Source organism: Cygnus atratus, chromosome 8 (assembly GCF_013377495.2).
Source record: "Cygnus atratus isolate AKBS03 ecotype Queensland, Australia chromosome 8, CAtr_DNAZoo_HiC_assembly, whole genome shotgun sequence".
NCBI classification, from domain to species: Eukaryota; Metazoa; Chordata; class Aves; order Anseriformes; family Anatidae; genus Cygnus; species Cygnus atratus.
The window spans coordinates 6716188-6739145 of record NC_066369.1 but is presented as its reverse complement, the minus strand read 5'-3'; the positions used below and the strand labels follow the sequence as shown (position 1 = coordinate 6739145).

The 22958-nt window shown below is 36.5% G+C and overlaps 1 protein-coding gene across 2 annotated transcripts in view; it reads left to right on the top strand.

Annotated features, from left to right (window-relative positions):
- NEK7 (NIMA related kinase 7) overlaps nt 1-22472 on the top strand; it is a 68586-nt gene extending 46114 nt beyond the window's left edge. For both annotated transcript variants that reach the window (XM_050712243.1, XM_035537597.2), the window contains exons 8-10: nt 4534-4628; nt 9127-9240; nt 15685-22472. In XM_050712243.1, coding sequence (XP_050568200.1) covers nt 4534-4628; nt 9127-9240; nt 15685-15795 — 320 coding nt within the window. In that variant the 3' untranslated portion in view covers nt 15796-22472. The remainder of the gene's footprint in view (nt 1-4533; nt 4629-9126; nt 9241-15684) is intronic.
- Nucleotides 22473-22958: the final 486 nt, after the last annotated feature.

Here is a 22958-nt window from a genome sequence, read left to right as displayed (position 1 = left end):
TTCTCATGCAGTTTCTGAGGCTGTTTTTCCTGAATTTTCGTTCAAAGTTGCATCTTTTTGTGATTCCATAAGCCTTTGGTGCATAGAAAATGGTGAATTACAAACATGTGTAGCAATTTATATTTGTTTACAGGCTTTATAAAAATTTCAGTAGCAAACAGGATTCAGGCTTCCAGAGATATAGAAGTGTACTAAAATTTTCATTAGCTACAGCTTCTAACTGCTAATTATGAATAATACTGATTTAATTAAAATACTTGCTGATGGTCCATTTGAAACAAATGGGAAAAAAATGCACTGGACAGAGTGTTTTAATGTTTTTAACTCTTTCTGTACAGCCTTATCAAAACAGTAGAGTTTTCTGCTATGGCATGTATACATCTTTTTGATAACAATAATAAAAAAAAATATTAAGAAAATGCAAAGGAAATGAAGGCATTTTGTATTGTTGATTTGATACGAGCTTGACAAATTCCTGAGCATCAGGAAACATGATATTAGAAAGGGATGTCAGGAAGAGCACCCAAGAAAGAAAGAAAGAAGCATCCAGTAAGAAAGGCTTTCTAGCCCTTTCTCCATGATTGTGGGTGTTGTGTTTTGTTCTTGTTTTCTTTTACGGCTGAATGCCAGGCCATAAGTGCCTTGATCAAATGGCAATCCTGAGGCAGACTCATGCAAATAATGTAAAAATGTGCTTTTTGTATCTTTGTTAAGCATTCAGTGGATCTAAGTCCGTATTTTAGTAGTTCAGTTTAGGAAAAAAAAAATCTGTTCTTCAGTGTGGTTGTGTTAGATGACTGCATGATATGCTGTCTGGGTGGACGCTGCTGCCATGATGCGAGTACCTTCTTGCAGGGCAAAGGAGCTGTTGTGTGATCCTCTTAAAATTCTTGAAAGCAAAAGATCATTTGTATTAAATTCTGGTGATTCTACATTCTTTCACTCCATTTTCCTCTTCCAATGAACGGAATTTCATTATTCAATATATTAAAGCTAGTCTATTGAACACTTTCTGAATCAGTCATTACATTGCTTTATATAAGTTGCTTTACATTTACCAGACAGATTTTTCTCCCATTTTAAAAAAGGCTTGATAGTACTTGGAGTTTGTTGCTGTGTTTCATTCAACTCCTTGATGCATTCACTTTTCAAGTGAACACGCATTCTCCTCTAACTCAGCGGCAGTGCGAGTTATGCATTTAGGCAGGTAGTAAGATGGACTGTTTGTCATCACTCCCTTTTTCGTAGTAGTTTCTTTGCCTCTGATCCCTCAGATCTAGCTTCCCTCCTCCTTATAACCACTGTTTCCAGTATGTCTGTTCCCTGTCCCAGTAACAGAAAGCTTGTATGAGGAAACAACATTTTCTAGATCTGCAGCATCTTTAGAGGGAGGGAGCTCCAGAGCAGCAGCAGGTTCTGTGAAAGCAGTTTATCAGACTGACACAGGCCATTTTCAAGGAGATTACCCTTAAAACCTGCAGGTTACTTGAGATGCAGAAATGCAGTAAACAGAGTATTGAAGTTACAGATTTTATTTTTAGCAGCGTAAGCCCCTTAATGTGTTACTTCTTTGTCTTGTATTATTGTTTCTATTTCTTCAGACGAGTAAAGAAAATTGCATCTCTTTACTGTGTTGGGATGCTGTATTTCACTTACCACAAAAAAAATAATGATCCAGGAGGGAAACACAGCATATAATCAAATCTAGCAGTTGCTTGCCAGCAGTGCACTGCTATGTACTGAGACTACCGTTCTTTAGAAAAGGGGGCAATGCCTTCGGATTAATGAATCTTTTGTGTCACGTTCTCTGGAAAACAGTTTACAAGTAGTAATGATGTCTAGATCTTCAGGTTGTTTTTGTGATTTCAGTGACTACATAACTGTAATTTCTATTCTTTTCACTTGTTGGTCATTGGGGGCTTCGGGTTGTGTTGCAGTTAAGGTGTTACACTAGGCTAAACGCTGTAAAATGATAGCATTTGTTCTTACTTTTCACTATCATCAATCTTTCACAGTCATATCAGACCCCTAATGTATCAGCAGGCTTCCCAGAGCTACTGGTTAAAATTACCTTTGCTTTTGGTAAGCTATGAACCTTCAAACCTCCGTGTTTTCAGCTGCCCCCTGTGGATTGTGTGAAGCCTCTTTCTGGCACATTACTCACTGCCAGTTCCTCGCCTGACGTCTCAGCGCAGCACAGGCACTGCTTCTGTAACCAGTTAAGAACCAGGTTACTGTTGCATTTCTGTTTTATTAGATGAGTTCTGCCAGAAAAGCATCTGAATGTACTAAATCCCTGCATTAATTGATAGATGCAAAATACAGCTGAAAGTTTTCAAAGGTGCCCAAACTCACAGAGTCTGTGGGGGAGGAAAAACAGGTTTTCAAGGAGGAAGTACAACAAGAACAATAAAGCTGTGAAGGCTGTATCAAGCCAAGTGTTTTTTAATTACAGCTTCCAGTTGTAAGGTAGTTGTCATTAAACATCTATTAAAGTCCTGTTGTTGTTATACTGGAATAGCAGAGTTGTTTTGTTTTGCTTCTGGACGCTCTGGAGCTATTTTGATGTTGCAGTCTTGCCATCTGTGCCCCCGTTCTTTCATGGGGAAAAGACCATCTCTCTTGACCGTTTCTCTGTGGGTGAACACGATCATCCCATGAGAACAAATGGTTTTCGCAGTGCTCCATCGGTTTGAGTTGCCTTTCCCCCCACTCTTGCTTGTTTCAAGCTCTTGATTTTCTGCAGTCTCAGCCAACAGCTGTGCTGCCCAACCTTGCTGCCCAGGCCTCTGGGGCAGGGGCCTTGACACCTGCTGCTCTCCCGGGACTGGGAGGCTCTCCCCCTAAAGTTTGTGGGGCCAAGCCCATCACAGGATGCAGCATCTGTCCCTGTGACAGACAGGATCTCTGTCCCCATGTTTCTGCCTGTGAGTCAGTTCTCAGCGTCTCTTTCAGTACTGTTTGCCAAGAGGGCTGTCAGTTGGAGCTGCAGGTTACCAGCAGCAGCGGCCTGGCCTGTGAGAAGATGGCAGAACGTTTCCCGGTCTGAGCCGGGCCTCTTAAATAGGAAAGTACTTCTTATTAATTTTTTGATTTTCATACTCCATTTTACCCTGAGAAAGTGTGGTACACTTTGAGATGCCAGCCTTTATAAGAGAGAGAGCACATTGTTAAGACAAAGCCCTGAACTTTTGGAAATGATTAGATTACAATTACTCTGATGAAAACTGTTAGTCTAATTATTCAGATTTGGAATTATAGGTTCATTACATCTCATTAATATAGCAATCAATTCTGAATAGATGGGGCTAATTCAGAAAAGTGGAAGTGATACGAGATCTCTAATTTGTGTTAAATAAAACTGAGGTTTGCAGTCATCATTTCTGTAGCTGTGCAGTAAGAGTGTTGATATTAATCTCTGGCTGTGTTGCAAGATGGTTAGTGTGGAAATAAGGTTGACTTGTATTGAATTGACTGCATTCATTTGGATTGCTTCATCAGGATTCAGTGCTTAGGAAAATATTACACACAAATTAAAACCTGTGTAGATCTCTGATCCTTTTTTCTGTTGGGCAGTCATTTGGGGGGCATATAGGCACAATGTTCAGAGATGGTGCACAAAAATTGCCACTCACATTATTTTTTATATATTTTAAAATTTATTTTTATTTATTTTTTTGAGCTAGAATATTTTTCTGCACTTATCTTGTTCAAGTAACTTGTGACACAGATGGGTAGGGCCTGATTAAAATCAGGAGGAGAGCTGTCCCGGAGTATCTCATGTAAATTTGCTCTGGGACAGCCCAAGTAAATGCTGCTTTTCAAGAGCAGATGTCTCCAGAGCCCACAGCTCTGAGGCAGGATTATGCCAGGCCAGCCACAGATTCAGGAGCTGAAAAGCCCTCGTAGGGCCTGGTTCTGCAGCAGATGGCCAAGTTGCTCCAAGGAACCTGGGCTTCTGCTGGCCTCCCAGGCTTTCCAGCCTTCCTCTCTGGGAAGCTGAAGATCCTGGATTTCAGGCTCAGGTTCAGATATTCAAACTAAACTGTGCTTAGTAGTTTCAAAAGCAGCCTTTTGTGATTTGTATACTGTCAAAAAGAAGGACAGACAACTCATTTAAAAAAAATAAATCAAAACCCATGGAGGAAAAATTCTAATTGCTATTATTTCCAGTCAGTGATAACAATATGTATGGAAGGGAGTGGGGCAGGGGGATATGTGTAGTGTGGATCTTTTTAGAAGAAAATCACTACTCTGGAAATTTTTTGAGCTTCATTAAAAACAAAAATTGGAAGTATTCTGCAACTGAACAATTCTAATCGTTGGATATCAGTAGTGAAAATAAAGCTGCCTTGGACAAAATGTGTATCAAATTAATTTGTATTTCTATCAAGTTGAAGAGTCGTAAGTATGAATTGAAATTACACGTAGTAAAATGAAAACTATGGAAGATGAAAAACTTTTTCAGACAAAAAAACTATTCATTGTTGTATAACAAATTTTCATTCAAAAATACTTGTGTATTTATTGCAGTTGGTACACCTTATTATATGTCTCCAGAGAGAATACACGAAAATGGTTACAACTTCAAATCTGACATCTGGTCTCTAGGCTGTCTGCTGTATGAGGTAATATTCATAAATAGAGTGAACCCAGTAAAACTGTTTCCCCCTACCCCCAGTACATTAAGTACTGTTTTAGGATCTATTTCTATGTTTTTTGCTGTTTAGAAAAACATGTAGCATTGTGGAAAAGCTAATTTTCAGCTATTATGTGTGTCTTAATATTAGCAACGGGAATTCTTACATAGCTTCAGCATATGAAATACTTGATTTGTGTGTTGTTACTCAAGACTTTCCTGTCACTGGGTTTGCTACAAAGATTTTATAACAATTTGTTGAAGATTGGGCATAACTAAAGGATTAAGAAATGAGTAATGACAAGCAGATGTAAAAATCATTCTAGAGACTTTAAATGGCCTGTGCTAATTATATGAGCTTGGTAATAAATACTTTGAATAATAGTAGGACTGGCTTGAGTATGCAACTGATGCTTTTGAAAATTTTAATACAATTACTTTACAAGCTTAATTTCTTTAAAATTATTTAAAACCTAAGTAAAACAATAAATTAAAAAAGGCTACTGTGTACTTACCACTTCCTACTTGCGTTAACTGTTGAGATCTCTTCTACTGTGCAGAAAAGGTACGTTTTCTACTTTTCCCCCAGCTGGTTAAACTGAGAATATTGGTTAATTTCTATATTAATACAATTGAGATTGGTAGGTGACACTTGCATAATTATACATGATGTTATATTCTGAGAAAATAAATATTCAGAGCAAATTCAAATAGAGGTAAAGGAAGGTGTGAAGAACAGGTAGGCTTCTAAGGCAGCTGCATCTTCAAAGTTCTTTGCGTATCATTTGTTGATCAAAAGGCTAAACGCTTGTGTGGAAGGATGCTGGGAAAGGTTTTTTCCATCAGAGCACAGGCAGCAAAATCTTTCTAGTCAAGTTTCGGATTAAAACTTTTTATATACCCAACTCACTTTTCTGTTTTTTTTTTTTTTTTTTTTTTTTTTTTTTTTTTTTTTCCCTCAGTGAGGCAGCAGAACATTCAGCAGAAGTGGTACCTCTGTTGTTTTAGGATTTTGTGGAGAACATTGTCATCCTGTTAAAGTTTTATGTTACTACAAAATGAATTGTTTCCAGTAGTATTAGTTTATTTTATATCACTAGCATGTTGCTGTAAATATTAACAGGGCAAATAGCTATACTGAAGTCCTGAAGAGTTAACAGATATTGTTGCTTGTAAAACTTTGGGATAACTCACAGGAGTGAAGTTTGATACCTGAGCAAGTGTTTGTAAGTTTTAATCTGGAATGGAAATTTAAAACTCTGTATTAAGATTCCTTAGAACTGACCATGGCAACTGCCATCAATTTTATTGTTCCATTTTACACACTTGCACAAGTAGAAGTCTAAAGATAGCATAAAGGTGGATGAGGATTTTTCATTATTACTCCTTTTTTCTTTCATCGTTTTTCTTGAGAATTTTTTAATCTGGAAACAAAAACCTTGAATAACTAATTATCACAAAATAAACGTTATAAGGTTACTTTTTTCTTTTATAATTTATGAAATAAAATTGCTGGATAGAAATCACTACCTATTTTCTGAAGAAGATTTTTTTCAGCTTTGCTGCTGAACAGGGTATATTAAAATCAATGTGAATATTAATTCTTTTTTGATCTGGAAAATAATTTAAAAATACCTAAATGTCTTAATCTTTCTCTTTTTATTTTTAGAAGTTTTATCAGGATGGTATTTAAGTTGCTATGGTGTTTTTTCTTTGTTATAAGAAAGAAGCAGTTAGGATTCTTACTGCTGGTATGTGTTGTATAAGTATAGTATATGGGAGTGTCTTCAACTATAGATTTTAATTTTTTGTTTTTTAGAGGTACATTTATCCTATTCAGTTGATTCTACAATATACTGAATATTTTTTGCTGTTGTTTATCACTGAGTTGTAATTTTAAAATTTAAGTATAATAAACTCAAATTGTATGCTTAACATTTTCCTAATTTTTCTTTTATTTGAAAGAGGTTGCTTAAGGTTCTTCAGTCATGCATGGACTAATGCATAGTGTTTTTATTATCAGTGCAGTTTTGTACTGGGTATCTTTTTTGTGAGGCACGTTATGTCTACTGCCTGCATCTTAACATGTCTTATTATATTGATTTCATTTTGCTATGTGCTCTGGAATCTCTCCAGCTTAATTAGAGAAAAGCTGTGGCATGTTTATCACTTCTCAATAAATGCTTAATTGCCGCTAAACTCTTTTCAGTTATGTTTTAATTTTAGACTAATTTGCTATAATGTATATTAAAAAAAATATTTCTAACCTATATAACAGCATATTATTCAGTGCTAATTATGGGTCCACTAAGATTTTTAAAACTGTATTTTAGTCTGTATTTTAGAGCCCCAGGTATTTCTGAAACCTCAAAAACACTACCACTGGAGTTTTAATTGATATGCAACAAAGTAGACTTTACTAATTAAAATCAAGATGCTGTGCTTTTGCTACATGGACCTTTACATGGAAAAGTAGGTTTTACACATTTCCTTTTATTGTTCAGCGTAGCAATTGCATCCTTACAGGGTTGTAGGTTGGTGGCTTACAGTTCAAAAAAAAAAAAAAAAAAAAGAAAAAGGGAAAAAAAAAAAGAGAGAGAGAGAGCTGCCACCAGCCCTGAAGACAGACAGTGGGCTTTCGTCCCTCAGACACCCCCAGAATACTAATCAGGAAAGTCAGACCCTGGAGGTCAGGGAGCAAGTCAATCATTCTAGCGATCGTCTCAGTGTGGAGGATCAAATTAGCCTGAAAAATTCAGCTGCTGGGAGGAGAGGGCGAGCAGCTGTCAGGGGCAGCAGCGAGATGCACTAATGAACCAGATGAATAGTGCAAAAGCTTGAAAATAAAAACAGGACAGTTGACATTTTTCATCTGTCAAAGCAGGAGATGCATGAAAATATAGTATTCCTGTTTTAACTCCTTAGGGGACATTCAGATTTTTTTTAACACTCTGCAGCATTCAAACAAAAATACTTCTTAATGAACACCTAGAGTATGAAAATGAGTATCTATGCATTTATTTAGAATTCCTGCATGCATACAGACTCTGCAGTTGATTTCTCTTTTCTTTCTTCCTTTCTTTCTTTTTTTTTTTTTTTTGGTCTTTAGCTTGCATTTTTAATATTCTTTTTAAGGTAAGAGCCAATATCATGTAAATCCAAAAATTAACAACATTTTGGTAATACAGTTAGAGTTTTTGGGTGGGAGTGCAGGAGAGAACTGTAGTATTGTATTTGTTTTGGGAGCTTTAAAATGATTTATTCTTACTTGAAGTTAATACGAAAAAATACTAAATGGAGAGAAGTTTTAGAATATATAAAGTAAATGTAAAAGAACTTTGGTCATTTTTTTCATACATTTTTCCCGGTGATGTTGCTGCTTAGGCACGAAAGAGTTAAGCTGATATCTGGAAGACCAGAAGACAGATGAGAGCCATTTTCAGCTTGTCCTGTCCCTGCTGAAGCTCACTGAGTAGCACAGCATGGACTAGCGTGTTTCACACACACTCTGCCTGTCTGGGGAATGTACACATTGTCCTTCCAAAATCAAACTTATTAGCACATGTAGAAAAGGGTGACTGACTTTGGGGCAGCGCTGCACTCAAAGCAGCATTCGTGCTGCTGCGGTTCAAAGACTTGGAAAGCTTTGAACGGAATGGAGAGATTTTAAATGAATTTTAAGACTTGTAATTCCGCTAACCATAGCATTTATTTCCACCTTAAATGTCAAGTTTTAACATAGGAAATAAAACGTAGGTTTATCTAATACCATGTATAAGATGATCATTTAAGCGTTCTCCAACAGCTATTCCTATATTCTTTTATTACAATTGTAAATTATAGTTATGGATGCCACTTCTGATGATGTTTTGGGATGCAGTATTCATTTTTGAAATACTGTTGAATAACATACTGAATTACAAGGTTTTTGGTTTAAGACTTGTTTAAACCTAGATGATGTTACCTTTAGCTTACTTGATTAAAAAAAAAGGAAAAACCTCACACAGCTTCATCAAAGTGTAGTGTTAATGGCTATAGAAGGTTACAAAATCTGCTACTGTTATCCAGCATTTTCACTACACAGTATTGCTTTAGATCAGATGATGTTTTCAAATAAATGATATTCTTTCTTCCAAAAGGTCTTCAGAGGAAAATTATATTGTAGGATTTTTTTGTTCTCCCCCTCTGTGGTGCATGGACCCTTCTCACTCACAACAGTAGCTGAAACTACTAGATTTTTCATGAAATTGTTACTGTATACAATTCAAATACAGCAATGTAAGGATTGTGACAGGTACAGCATAAAATAAGTATGCAAACTGGTTACGCTAATAGTCCTGAAACTTCTGTTTTTAGCACTGTGACGCTACCAAGCAGGGAATCAAAAGTCATTAAAAATCACTTCTGATTTGCTAGTATTACAGGTTTTATAGCAAAACAGGTGTACTTAAAAACACAAAAGCAAACTGTACATTTTCCTTAAACAGATGGCTGCACTGCAGAGTCCCTTCTATGGTGATAAAATGAACTTGTACTCCCTGTGCAAGAAGATAGAACAGTGTGACTATCCACCTCTCCCTTCAGATCACTATTCAGAGGAAGTAAGTAATTTTCCTTATCGTGGGCTCGATCCTCATTTTAGTGCTGGCACGCTTCCAGTGAAGTAAATGAACTTGTGTGCTTTTAAGTTATTTGCAGATTATGCCCGCAAGTGTTTGCTCATTGAACTTGCTCAAATGTTTCTGTCAAAACATTTCTCTGATATGATTTAAAATTTGGGGGGGATTAATGATGGAAACCTCATCCTGTTAGCTTCTTAATTTCATTGAGCTTCCTTGCAAGTATGACAAAAAGCTTTCCCAGAATACACAATGATATGCAGTACATGTCATAATGGGATTGAGTCTTACGTAGGTATTATGCTTTTCTAAAAGCACAGCTTCGTGAGTTTATGTAGCACAATAAATTAGTGCACTAGCCTTGTTTCTCTAGAGGCTTGTGTTAAAATAGATACAATGTAGCTCACTAGTAAAAATGAATTGTTTAGTTCCCATTTATCTACGTTATACAACTACTGAGTCCTAATTGAATGGCAGTTCTTTTACATGAAAGAGTGGACCCTAATAGTAAATTTCAGAGAAATATAGCAAGACGTAGTAGTTGAATTTGAACAATATATGCCTTTCACAGCAGTGTATGTTTGAAGTTGATATGTAGCAATTCCTTACTGTCAATGCATTTAAGGGGGATACTTGTTTTTTAAGCTATAAAATGAAAAGAAACTAAATATTTTTTCTTAGAGTAACAGGATGAAAAAATACAAATGTTTGCTTGTTAATGTTCTGAGATGCTAGTTTTGAAATACTTTCCCACTTTGAAAAAAAAAAAAGCCAAAAAAACCCCACAAGGCAATGTGATAGAAGCTGTAAACCAAAGAACACATGCTAGTAACCAATTGTAATTGAATTCAGCCTACATGAATTAAAGATTACTTAGAAAACACAAATAAATGCCATCACTGAAATACTTTTAATAAACAGTATTGTGCAATTTCATTTACGGAATAGAGTTTGTAATTCTCAACCTCTAATTTTTTGCATTCTAAGACAGTGATTGGATTATTAATAAAAGATTACTGCCCAGTGTTTTGTTTTGTTGTATTTACAGTGACAATTTTTCCTCTTTTATGAAACAAAAACTGGACTTGAAAAACTAATTCAGTGACTTTACGAAGGATGAAATGATGATCTATTGTGTAATTTATGCAATATACCTCTTTGTGGATTTACCAATTAGTCATTTTACCTTGGCCATTTTTAATTATTATTTATTGTAGCCTATAAATATGGCAGTTCTTATAACCAACTCGAGAACTGGAGGCCTAGAAATACAGTAGGGTGTGAACAATAATGCAAAATGATAGCAAGAATGTCAGGGGCCGTTCTTTGTTGTGTCATTCATGCTGTCTTCCTTTTTCCGTGAAGCGCATGAATATTTCACATATCTGCATCCTCATCCTCTATTCTTCTTGACTAATTTTCAGACTGTCTGAATTTGCATTTCACATGGTAGCTGATTAGGAGATGCCGAGTGCAGCAGTGAAGCCTCAGCAGGCGGTTTCCATGGTGACCTTCAGCAGGATTTTAATGATGATACCACTAGTGGTTCGTTGAAGTTGGCCTGCCTGCAGGGCTACTTCGCTGCAGCTAAGTGTGAAGTTGGATATGCGGATTCCCAGCCAAGGGGCAGATATCAAAGTCTGGCCCAGATAGAAGGTCTTAGAGTTGGGGTAGGGAAAGAGGTTCCACCTTTCACTTACCTCTGTATAGTTGCTAGCGTTGAAAACTGATGCAAAGCACATGTTACATTTGTCTTCATTTGAAAGCATACATGCACTTCGGGTAAACCAGTTAGTTATAAAATACACATTAGTTATTTTAAAATATAATGAGAGAATCAGAGCTGTAATAGGTATGGAAGCAGTTACTTAAAAGAAGTAATCAACTGAACTATAGAGGCTGCAGTGCAAGCACTTTTTCTTCCAATGTGAAAGCTTGCATCTTCTATAAGACACATGAAAAAATACCTATGTTCATTAGTCATTGCACCAAAATATACCTTTTTTTCTTGATTTTTTTTTCCAGCTCTTTTGTCAAAACACTGTGCTGGCTTGAACTGTAAAAAACAAAACAAAACAAACAAAAAACACAAAAAAGCTAAGCAGTAAAGCTCAGGGGTCACTGGACACTAAAAGTCACTTTATATTCTATAATGAAGAATTCTCTGAAGTAATAATCTTATATCCTACGATATAGGAGTGTTAAATACTTTGATTACTAAGTACAAGGCAAGCGCTTCTTAGAGAAATTTTTATAAGTAAATTTTAATGAGTTTTAAGATGCGAAAATCCCTATAAGACTTTTAGTAACGTATCACATTGGTGTCATCAGAGAACAATATGACAGAAAGATCTACCTTGAGATGAACAGATGGACAAGTTTTTTAGAAAAACTTTGATTAGAAGTACTAATAGTCTCAGATGTGTGTTTGCAAGCTCAGTTCACCAGTAGAGTCACAAGCCAAGGTTTTCAAATGTTTAACAACTTCAGGTACCTCTCTTTTTTTTTTTTTTTTTAATATTCTTTAAGAAACCTTGGTGTTCAAAGTGAATATTCAATATTTACTGAAAACTGTTTTGCTTTAGGGAGTTGAAAGCTGGGGCTCCCTTGCCACCCCTAGTCAATAGTCTTAAAATCCTGTCGGCCGATATTAGCATCAGGTAGCTTTTGTAATGGATGAAGTCTCTCCATCTTCTCTGTGAGATGCATTTCCTCAAAAGTCCGTAGCCACTCTCCTCCCCAGATATGAGGGCTGAATGTGCCAGCAGGTCTCGAATTGCAGGATGAGTTGCCAGCATTTCTTTCGATGCTGTGAAAGGGCTTCAGCAAGGTCTCCTGTTTGGAGTAAGGGTGGCTTTTTTGTTTGTCTGTTTTTTTCATCCAGAATTTCCTATATGACAACTTCTCTTTTTCAGGTGGCTAATAATGCCAAATACTTGCCTGTCATAGTTTGTAGTCTTCCCTGCAACCCCTCCATCTGACTTGAGTGATAATTATTTATTTCATAGCTGAAAAACCTGCTAAAGTTAAAGAAAGTGTTTCCCACCGCTCCAATGGCAGGCTAAGCTCCAGGCTAAAGACAGTCACTGTGCTAAGTGCACAGAGGAGGTTAAGAACAATAAGCAGCCAAAGTAGTTTGCAGCTTGGGGATGCAACAGGAGGTCCCTCCAGCTCAGTCATAAGTCTGTTCTGCCTGTTGGCCAGTCTGGGCCAGATAGTAATAATAAAAAAAATTACTCTGTCTCTAATGATGGTCTGACCTGAGAATCCCAGTGCCTCTTCCCATGGTACTGTCAGACTCTTCTGCTTCATCAAAAATTTTATTAATACTAGAGGGGCTGACAAGTAGATCTCAGGTTTATTGGAATAGATATTCCTGTAGGAGGTAAGGAAATAGTGCTATAACCAAGTATTAGCAGCCAGCATGGTCCCATTCTCAGTCCTGAAAAACAGTCTTTGTGTGTAACTGTTTTCATTCTGTGTGGTAAAATTACTTCACCTTTTCTCAGAGGTTTGCTGTTCAGTAGCAAGACTGGAGCTCAAGAATTGTGTAATTGCTCAGGGATCTGCCCTATCACTGTGCAGCTTGCCACCCGGAAGCAGCTCAGCTCTCTTCTTTACAACTGAGATTCTGAACTGGGGAGGGAGAAAGATTTAGCAGTGTTAGCAGTGATCAACATTGAAGTATTAAGACTTGCAGCCAAAAGAGATCTATGACTGTGTGGTTCATTTTATTGCAATAATAGTGAAGGTTCAGCACTACCGATTGAACTCACCTCTTCTTCTATGTTGAGAAGAGAATTTCTAAATAAACTGATTCAGAGCCTGTCCCTTATTATTAACATATTCTTGCAAATCCTTTGTCTCATCTAGACAATAATAGATGCATATGCATTTTGGTTAGAGTAAAATAAAGAAGTTGCAAATAGCCAAGATACCGTGTGGATGAATGGTTTTTGCAAGTGTACTGAGAAGGATTAATAGGGCCTGAAGGCCTTACCTGATAGAACGACACCATTTGGCTAAAGCATCCTTCCAAGCAGTGAATCTTCATGGCCATCACTGAAGCTTTGAATTATAATATACTGTAACAGAAGTAGCGAAGCATCTCTGAAGGAAGGAATCCTTTTTAATGACTTAACAAATAATTTAAATCTGAACTGATGGAAGAACTCAGTTGAGAAAACAAAATCAGAATTGCTCACAGGCCAAAACTGAAAAGACATGAAGTAGGCTGTTAGGGGTAAATGTGGCTTCTCATGGTTTGCGCAGGTAGATTTCTTGGAAGATCTACTTCTGTAGTTCAGCCTACAATATATACTGCTATACAACTGGTAAAAAGAGGAAGAATAGTGTTTCCCCTCTAATGATACTTTATAGGTGTCCATCCTTCAAGGTCTTTTACTAAGACTTTATTTACTGTGCACAGTTCTACCGAACAGATGGAACTCTTCGCAGATAAAGATATGTGTGTATGTACAAGATTTGATGTTGTATTCCCCAGATAAATTCCATTCATATTGTCCTTACAAAAGATTTACTTATTTGATTCTAATTTCAGGACTGGGGTTTTTGGATGTAGTTCAGTCTTTCCTGTTTGCTGTGCAGGCTCTATGAGCTGTTGCACAGCAAACTGCTTCTCTGCTCATATGCTGTGCCTGTTGGTTACAGTGTCGCAGCTGCTGCTCCTACAGGAGATTATTTTGCTTTGTGTATTTGTTTTACATGTTGGCAATTGTTATTTATTACAGTAGTTCATGATTGCCACCATTCTGTTCTCCAAATGATTGGGAGTCATTACAGGCTAATAGTTTTTCCTGTCAGTGGTACGGGATTTTTATTTAGTGACTGCCAGAAGCAGTATGATAGCTTTTAAAATTCCATTAGTCCAAATATACTCAACATATTTGATATTCAGATAACAAGTCTGTTGCACGTGACTTTAATATGTTTCTCTCTTTGATTGCTGGTCAGATCAGCAATCTGATCACTATCTTTAGAATTAATGATCTCATTTTTAAATATAAAGCTCTTCTTGCAGAAAAAGTGGAATGTTGTAGTGACATGGTTTTTGTATTGTTAAATGTGAAAAACCTATACAATGTATACAAATTGCAGTGTTTCTGCAACGGTAAATGGGGAAAATTTCCTTCTGGACTTCCAATTCTAGTGCATTGAAATTCATCTGAAAAACTAAGGGAGTGCAATTATAATTAAAAAATCCTTCTTGTTTTATTTATTTATTTATTTATTTATTTTTTCAAAGTGGGAAGGGAACTCTGGCAGATTGGGATATGCAGTCTCTGTTGTCTTTGAATAATCACGGTGATGAGGTCACTCTGTGTTAGTTGCAGGAGTTACAGTTTTTTTCAGTAATTGTACCTAAGAGTCCTGGGATGGAGACCAAACCAAATCTGATATATTGCTATAGAAGGGTGGGTCACAGGGTTGCTTCTTTGATACTATAAGGAGATGCAGGAGGACTTGGCAAAGCACAAAGAAATACTGCTTACAGTTGGTGAGTTGCTCTTGCAAGGATTGGGAAGCATTTTCATGTCATCATGAAGCAGGTATACTGCATGTTGCAAAATGCATAGGAGATGTGTACACTTTAAAATAGATTCCCCATCGGAAGCTTATCCAGAGAGTGCTAACTTCTAATGTCACCTGCAGCATGTCAAGGGAGGAAGATCAACCTGCAGCTGTCCGCTTGTGAAGGCAATGAATGTACGCACTGACTGTGTGCACTACAAAAGGCCCAATGAACAATGGTGCTTGTGGAAACAGTGTTTTCTAGTCACAGGGACTTGTTCATTCCCAGATAGAGGCTTCTATCAACATACTTCTAATTATGTCTTTTCTTTCTATAAAGAAAAAATAAATGACTTAGCCTTATGAATAAATACCAGAGCATAGACTAAAGGTTATTTATTCCAGTATCATGTCTCCAGCTGTGGATGAGCGGAGCAATGTGGCGGACATGAAGCGATATTTTCCCCAAATACTTTCCCAGCTTCCAGTTTTAAGTTCAGAGATTTCCTAATTAGAAGGTGGAGTTTTTAAAGGAAGCAGTCCTCAGTGGGTTTAACAGGAATTTTCATTAAATCACCTGTAAATAGGACTACCTGAATGTTTGAAGTTGTATGTTTAAAGGATTAGAACTTACATTTGCCCATCAGTCTTTCTACTTACCATTTTTTTCTGGATAACAGTATAAAATGTAAAAATGATGGAAGTATGTTACATATGTATATGCTTGCATAAAGCTGTGCACAATATATGTTGAGAGAGAGCGCTGAGTGCTTGTTTATGCAGAATTGCTATGTTTGGCTGATTGTTGTCAGTATTATTCATTTGAATTTGAGAATGCACAAATACTACTTGGCAGGTTTGTTGGCTTTCTTACATGTTATTTTCCTCTCTTAGTTGCGACAATTAGTTAATATGTGCATCAACCCGGACCCAGAGAAGCGACCAGACATAACCTATGTCTACGATGTAGCGAAACGTATGCATGCACACACTGCGAGCAGCTAAACAGACATCAGATCATGAAGAGCAGAAATATTCAAGTATTTTAAATAAATCATCCCACCTCTTTGTGTTACAGAAATGTAATTATTTGAAGCTTACTGTTGTGCTTTGTAAACCAATTTATATACAAGCTTTGTTGTTCTGTTTTTTTTTTGTATTTTTAAGCAATTTGCAGTTTTAAGAGGTTTAAATATGTAAAGCATAAGTTTAAAAGATACCAAGAACCACTTTTTTCCATGTTAAGTGAGTTCAAGTGTATTTTCTTTACTAACAAAATTGCATTCAGTTGGGCCTCAGTTCTAAAACACAGTTGCACTTTTGCACAGGATACAGATATTAGGCTTATTATCTAAAAGCAAAATGTCTGAATCTCTCACCTTTTTAGTAATTTATAGAAAGTATGAATCAGCACAGTTAAGTTTATTTTAATCTTTGTTCTAAAAGGGATATAATTATTATAGAAGGTTATTGTATTTTATACTGAGTTGTAGTTTGTAGTTCTCAGCTTAAGAGTAGACAAATGACATGAATTAGTTCTGTGCTTGCCAAATGTGATGGGAAAATGGTTATTGGAAAAAGCCTTACACTGAAATTTTTGTAACAACCTTTTTCGTTTTGTTATTCTGTCATAATGCACATAAAACATTTGTTGGAGGTTTTCTGGGAAAATTTAAGGTGTTGATTCTGCAATTTGATCGTTTTCAATAGCCTTGTGCAGCACTGCCCTGGGGCAATACGAGTCTGCATAGTTAAGTCTTAAAACCATGCAGATGCTTCTTGTAGCAAATAGCGTTCTTTTGAGGCTAGCATATATGACAAGATCTGGTTAAAAGATGTGATCTTTTAAGTTACATCTTCCTGACTATTTATGTATATGTCACGGTTTGTAGATTTTTTGTATTTAAAATGATTTGAGTGACCTTACAGTACTATATTTAAATTGAAAGATGCTTTTTAAATACTGAAAGCTTTGGGAAAAGATATAGTTGTGTACTATAACACAAAATGTATTCTTCATGAAGATCTGATTTTGTATATTGAATCCTGAGAAGTAGTTTTATATCTAGCAAAAGTAAATTTTAGTTTTTATGTTTAAGAGAAAGTCACCGTTTTCATTTGGGAAATAAGTATTTATGCAAAATGTCTTACAAGTATTTTATTATTGAAAAGGAGATTCACAGTATTTTGGGTAAACCTTAATACGTTGCTGGGTATGTTTAATGTTTTTATTGTTAAGGGGAAAAGGGTGTCTTCTTTCTAAATATGATAAAAATGGAGAATGGACTGAAATTTCTTGAGTTTCAAGACTGAAATTTTTTGAGAATATATAAAACTGTCAAAACAAAATTATTACCAGTGAGATTGCTAAGAAGCTGTTACAGTCAGTTAAACCTTTTCCTTTAATAGGTAAAAAGAAGTCAGTTTAAAGAAGATCAGCAGTATGTACGTTCACACATTGCTTCTGTATGCAGCCAGTTCCCTGCACACTTGGAAGTTTTTTTTCACTATGCAACTTTAATTTTATCTGTTGTAATGCTCAAGGAATCCAACTATGAAGAATGTACCTTGATTTTGAGTTAGGTCAGTTGTATTTTTTTTTTTTTTTAAATTATAAATACTATGGGAATTCTGTGTGGCAAAATGCAGTAGTTATTAAATAGTATGTGTCAGATCCTCCGCTTATTTTAGTACACAATTTTTATTTTTATCTCCAGTTTTTGTAGGACGAATCCTTAGTTCTCCTTATAGCTGCCATGTGTACTTGATTTAATCTTGTAGGACTCCAGTGGAACAATTAGTAGTGAGGAAGCATTTGAGAAACCTTGGATTGTATCTAAAAACCTCTATATTTGTTTTCCTTTATTTTCTGGTTGTTGAATTTTAAAAAATGATGGATATATTCTAGACCAGGTGTCATAGAGTGAAATGGTTTGTATTGGAAAAGGCAGCACAACACTTGCTTGACTGCCAAGATTAGTTTTTAATATGCATAAGTACTCAAATTGTTCTTTACTGAAGTGGACTAGAGCATTCAAAAATCACTGTAAAAAAACAAACACAATCAGGGTATTTGCATCTAATATTATGCATAAAGTATTTCCTCTTTTCCTGAAAGTAACCAATAACAATTTTTTCCCCTTGTCTGGAAGGATGCACTGACTAAAGAAATCATGAGTTAGCAAATGTGTGTACTTAAGTGTGTATTTTTTCTAGCATTGCTAATGAAATCTTGTGCTGAGTAAAAGAAGTAGTTGTTTCTATTTTAAAATTTGTAAAATGGATGGTACAGATGACTTGGGTACCAAACTTTCTATTTGAGAAGCCTGTATGGGTTAGTAGAACTGCTTGTATAACCGGGGATTGTAGAACCTATCCCCCAGGTAAAGCACCTAGTAACATAAGAAAATAATAATGTCTGTTATAACACTTCCATATGTGCTATACATTTTATAAAGTGTTTTCCTTTGTAAAACACCATTCTATTTTTTTCGTATGTCGTTGATGGTGATATTTGGCACTATTTATTTTAAGCTATGGCATTACATGTTTATTTTCTTTAAAATGAACGTGTTAGGTTTCTAACCAAAATGTCTGACTAGCTTCCCCTTTTATTTCGGTAGTACTACAGTATTAGTGTGCTTCACGAGTGAACTTTGTGCTTTGAGTGACATCGCATTAAAATATGTCTTCTGTCTTGAAAGCTTCCCTGCTGTGCAATAGCCTAATAGAAATAAAACTACAGATAGCAACTATAATGTAAAAATAATAGTTCTTCTATGATATTTTTCAAACTTTTCTTATTACAGATATATATGTTACAGTAGATGCTACCTATCTTGTGGACAATTTACTGTATCCAGTATTGAATTATAGGTGAGTGTTCTTGACTGTAACGATAGAAAGTACATTCAAAAAATGATTTTCATACCATTTGTCAAAAATTGTATCTAAAAATACTACATCAGATATATTCACAACTAACTCGAGTGCTTTTATCTAAAATTTAAATCTAAAATTACTCTCAAACAATATTAAAAAAACTAAAAATCATAAAAATAGAGAAGAGCTCCTATTTATGACCCCAGTCTTGTAAGCTCTTGTTTATAGATAGTGATTTTTGTAGAATTTCAGTAATTTTGAGTGAACCTTGTATAGTCAAAATGAATAAATTGGAATCAGTAGGGTATATATAAATGATATGCTCAGCTCACTTTTTATACTTTGTATGTCACTGTTTTGGTAGCACAGACTAATGTATTTTTTCCCCTCTTCTGTTACATTTTAATGATCCAGCTACCAGTTGTATAAGCAGGCAGTAGAAGTAGGTGTTCTTTCTGTAATGAGCAAAAACTTTAAAACCATGCCAATACACAGGAAGATGAAATATGGTATTAGATGTGTCTGAGCAGGCTGGTGTTTTATTCATGCTCAGGATTAAGAAAGCCATAAAGGGTGAAGTTCTTGACAGTCTTGGAAGAGGAAAAGGACTTCTTGTGCCAGTGGTTCTCAGATAGCTCTGAATGGGACCCAGAATTGCAGTGATGTTCGTTTTTCAACTCACCGTCCACCCAGTCTCTGTCTTGGCTGCTGTACAGTGAGATGAGAATCTTAATGGCTGAATTGGAATGCCAGCGGCAAATGGCATGTCAGATACTTGTGGGTTTAGGAACAGGAGGTTGATGTGAGGGAGAGTCAGTGAAGGCCTTCAGCTCCTGCTTTGTGGAGCGCTAATTTAATCAGGAAGTAAAGGTGCTGAACAGTAGTTTTAAATCACTGCTGTCCCATTATTTTTAATATTGTTTTAACAGTCTGAAATTTCTGCCATATCCCCCTCATCATCTAGTAGCCAGTGCCAGTGCTGGACTTCTGGATTTCTCATCTCTGGTTTGGTCTGGGTGAATAGTTAAACTTTCTGCCAAGATCCCCTAAGGGGGAAAATACCAATGCTAGACATGCCCAGTGATGTGTTTCTTATATTTCTGAGCATGATTCAATATGGATTTTTAAGGTTCTTTTTCAAACTTTACTCCCTTCCCTGAGCCTTGCTCTTTCTTTTTCCCTAATTGTCTTATTCAGTAGTGGTCTTGTCTTCCCTTGCCTCTGCTTCATCTTTTCTGGTGTCTCATCTACCCCTCTTCCTGATTTGAAGTCTTCTGTGACTAGTTTTCCTAGTGGCTGTTCATTTTTTTTTTTCTTTGTGACTTTGCTAAACTCTGCCTATTCCTGTCGTCTCAAATTTTATTCCTTGCCATAGGGGAACCCATTTTTTTTCTTCTAAGTACTTAACTCCATTGTTCTTCGTTCTGTTTTTCCAGCCTCCACCTTTGATTTCTGGTTTTAGACAGGCTTTCTTACTGCCTCAATCATTCCCATGACCTTGTCTTTACTAAGTACTGTTTGCTTTATTATCTCTCATTTTAAAATTCCCTTTCTCTGATCACTACCTGTTCTCTTTCAGCATATCTGTCTTTCTCTCTCCTCTACCCTGTCACTCACTCCTTTTGGGATCTCCAGTCTATTAACCTTTCTGACTCCTTTACTCTTCTCAGCTGCCTCCTTCCTTCATTGGCCTTACCTCCTTTGACTCACTGGTCTTTATTTTCATCTCTGTCTGCTTCTCTATATGTGGTTTCTTTGGTCGCTTCTCATGCTGCTCTGTCTCTGTTCTTCTCCCCAGACATCATGTCGTGTAATTTCTTAATTTCCAATTCTGTCTTTCTGAATATCTTTGAAGAACAGCAGCACAACAAAGCTCTGGACTCATCTCTGCTTTACCTGTTTTAATTCTCCTTCCAAATGGACTTTGTAACCACATTTATTCAATATTTTTTTCTTTCTTGTTGATCTTGCTTCCAGGTTTGCTTTTCATTTTAGTTCTCCACCCACTTCTGACACAAAATGTATCTTCAAACCCTGTTTTTTACGTGACAAGATCTATTTTCTTCGAAATTGTTCTGCTTTCTCAGAATCTGTTTCTGAACCAGGCCTCTCTGCCTCTTACCTGTATGAGTTTTACCCCTTTTCTTTCTGTTTATTTGGTGCATTTCTCATTCCTTTCTTGAATGACTTCTTCCTCTTTAAATCCTCCTCATTTCCTGTTCTCACACCTCTCATTGCCTTCACTAGCAACCAGGTTTCTATTTTCCCCCTGTCCTGAAGTGGGTAGCACCAATCATCTTAACTGGTTCTCTGTTTAACATTTTGCCCTTTATTTCCCAATTAGTAGCCCCTCATTTTATGTACCTGAACATCCTTCTCCTTTTTTGTTTTCAAGTCTTTTGTTTTACCCCACAATTTGAATGCCCCAAAGATCCAGTGCTCCCTTCCCCAGTTTGGTTCTCCCGTGCTTCCATCTCCAGTTGATTTCTTGAGTATCCAGGCACAGTCTTAGACCTGTTGATGCAAAGATCTAATTTTTATTCCCAACTCCCTCCAGACTTTTTCGTACATCCCTGACAATTCTACTTGCCTCTCTATTTTCCAGGGCCATAACCTTTCTCTCTCTCTGACATGCCTGCCTATCAGATGTCTCAAAGTTAGTAATACCAGATTCCACCCCTCTTCACTGTCCATGTACTTCCTTTTATCTTCACTGTTTTAACCTCTATGTCAGTTTTGACTTCTTTTCCTCCCTTCAAAGTATTGAAATTGACAGGAATAAACTACTGTCTTTGGGCTTTAGCTGTTTCATGTGCTGAAGAAGGAACTCCACCAAATTACTGCTTGTTTTGTGTTTTTAAGGTACTTCAATTCCACAAATTTGATCTTATTTTAGGACTTCAGAGCTGGAGTAGATCCTATTCCTCCAAGCACTTCAAAGGTTCTTGAATTTGGGCCACAATTTAGTTTTCTACCCCTTCAGCTACAGTTCTTGTCCTTCATTTCTTCATTTATTTACCTTATGTAACTTTTCTTGTTCTTTTTCTGCATGTACAGCTAACAGTTATTTTCTTGTGTTAAAGCAACTTGATTGCAATGCTTGTACCTTCGCTTCAAGTAAGAATGTGCTTAAGAGCTTCCCTGGCTGGATTCAGTGTTTGGCGTGATGCTCCTCTTTGTTACTGTCCCACCCCTACACTGATTTCTCTCATTTGTTGCCTTTTGCATCTTGCCTAACTGAAGATACACTATGTTACACTGCAGGATAGTGGGCATAAAATTGAGCCAGCTGCAAATGAGGTAGCTTGTTTTCTGCATTGTTTTCTGTCTGTGTGTACTGTTTGACTTTCCAGTTTTTACACGCTTTCAGACTTAGAAGACTATGTTTCCAGAGATTCACTGATGATCACAGTGTCTGACCTTTGATTGCTCGTGGTTATTTTATCCTTATACATCTGTTGAGATTGAGAGGCAAAAGATATATTATGAATTTTCCATAAAACTAAGAAGTCAGGATTTTTTTGACTGTAGGATAGAGAGCTGGATGTCGGTCAGGTTGTGAATTTGCACTAGAATAATTTCTTTTAGAGGATCAGTTGCCAGTTGGCACAAAGTAAATTCTTTTTTAAATGTTCTATGTTTATTGTTTGTTGTCAGTTTGTATAACGTCATACGAGTGTTGAATTTGTTCTTCTACAACTGCCTTAATGATGCATGGAGGCCTGAACACCTTTTGTTCGATAGAAATCTTCTGTTCATATGGAAATTAAAAAAAATAAATTAGGTACATTGAGTCCTTCCATATAGTTTCATTTGCTTTACATTTAAGTCCTGGCAATAGAAAAGTCTCAGACTGGACAGGAGTGGTCCCCAAGACAGAGCAGAGATGTGCTGGAGTTCCCTGCTTCCTCTCCACCTTCTAGCTGCTTTTAATATATGGTGTTGGCAGTTTTCTGTACACTTCATTGGTGGTTGTTTCTTTGATTTCAGTCATGCTGGACCATTGTAAAGATGATCCTTAATGATGAGTATTGCGTTTTCTGGTATAAGATTTTGTTGGGAGATGGGAAGAGGGAAAGGTTCATTAATTTGTTTGAATTTGGCTGGTGATTGTTTGAAGCATAAATTGTAGAAGTGTTCATGTTGGGAGGGGCCTTGGGAGAGGTCTCTAGTCCATCCTCTTGCTCAGCAGGGTCAGTGCTGAATTCAGAACGGGGCTTAGGGCTTCAAACAGTTGGATCTTGAAAACCTCCAGGGATGGAAATTGTGCAGCATCTCTGGGCAGC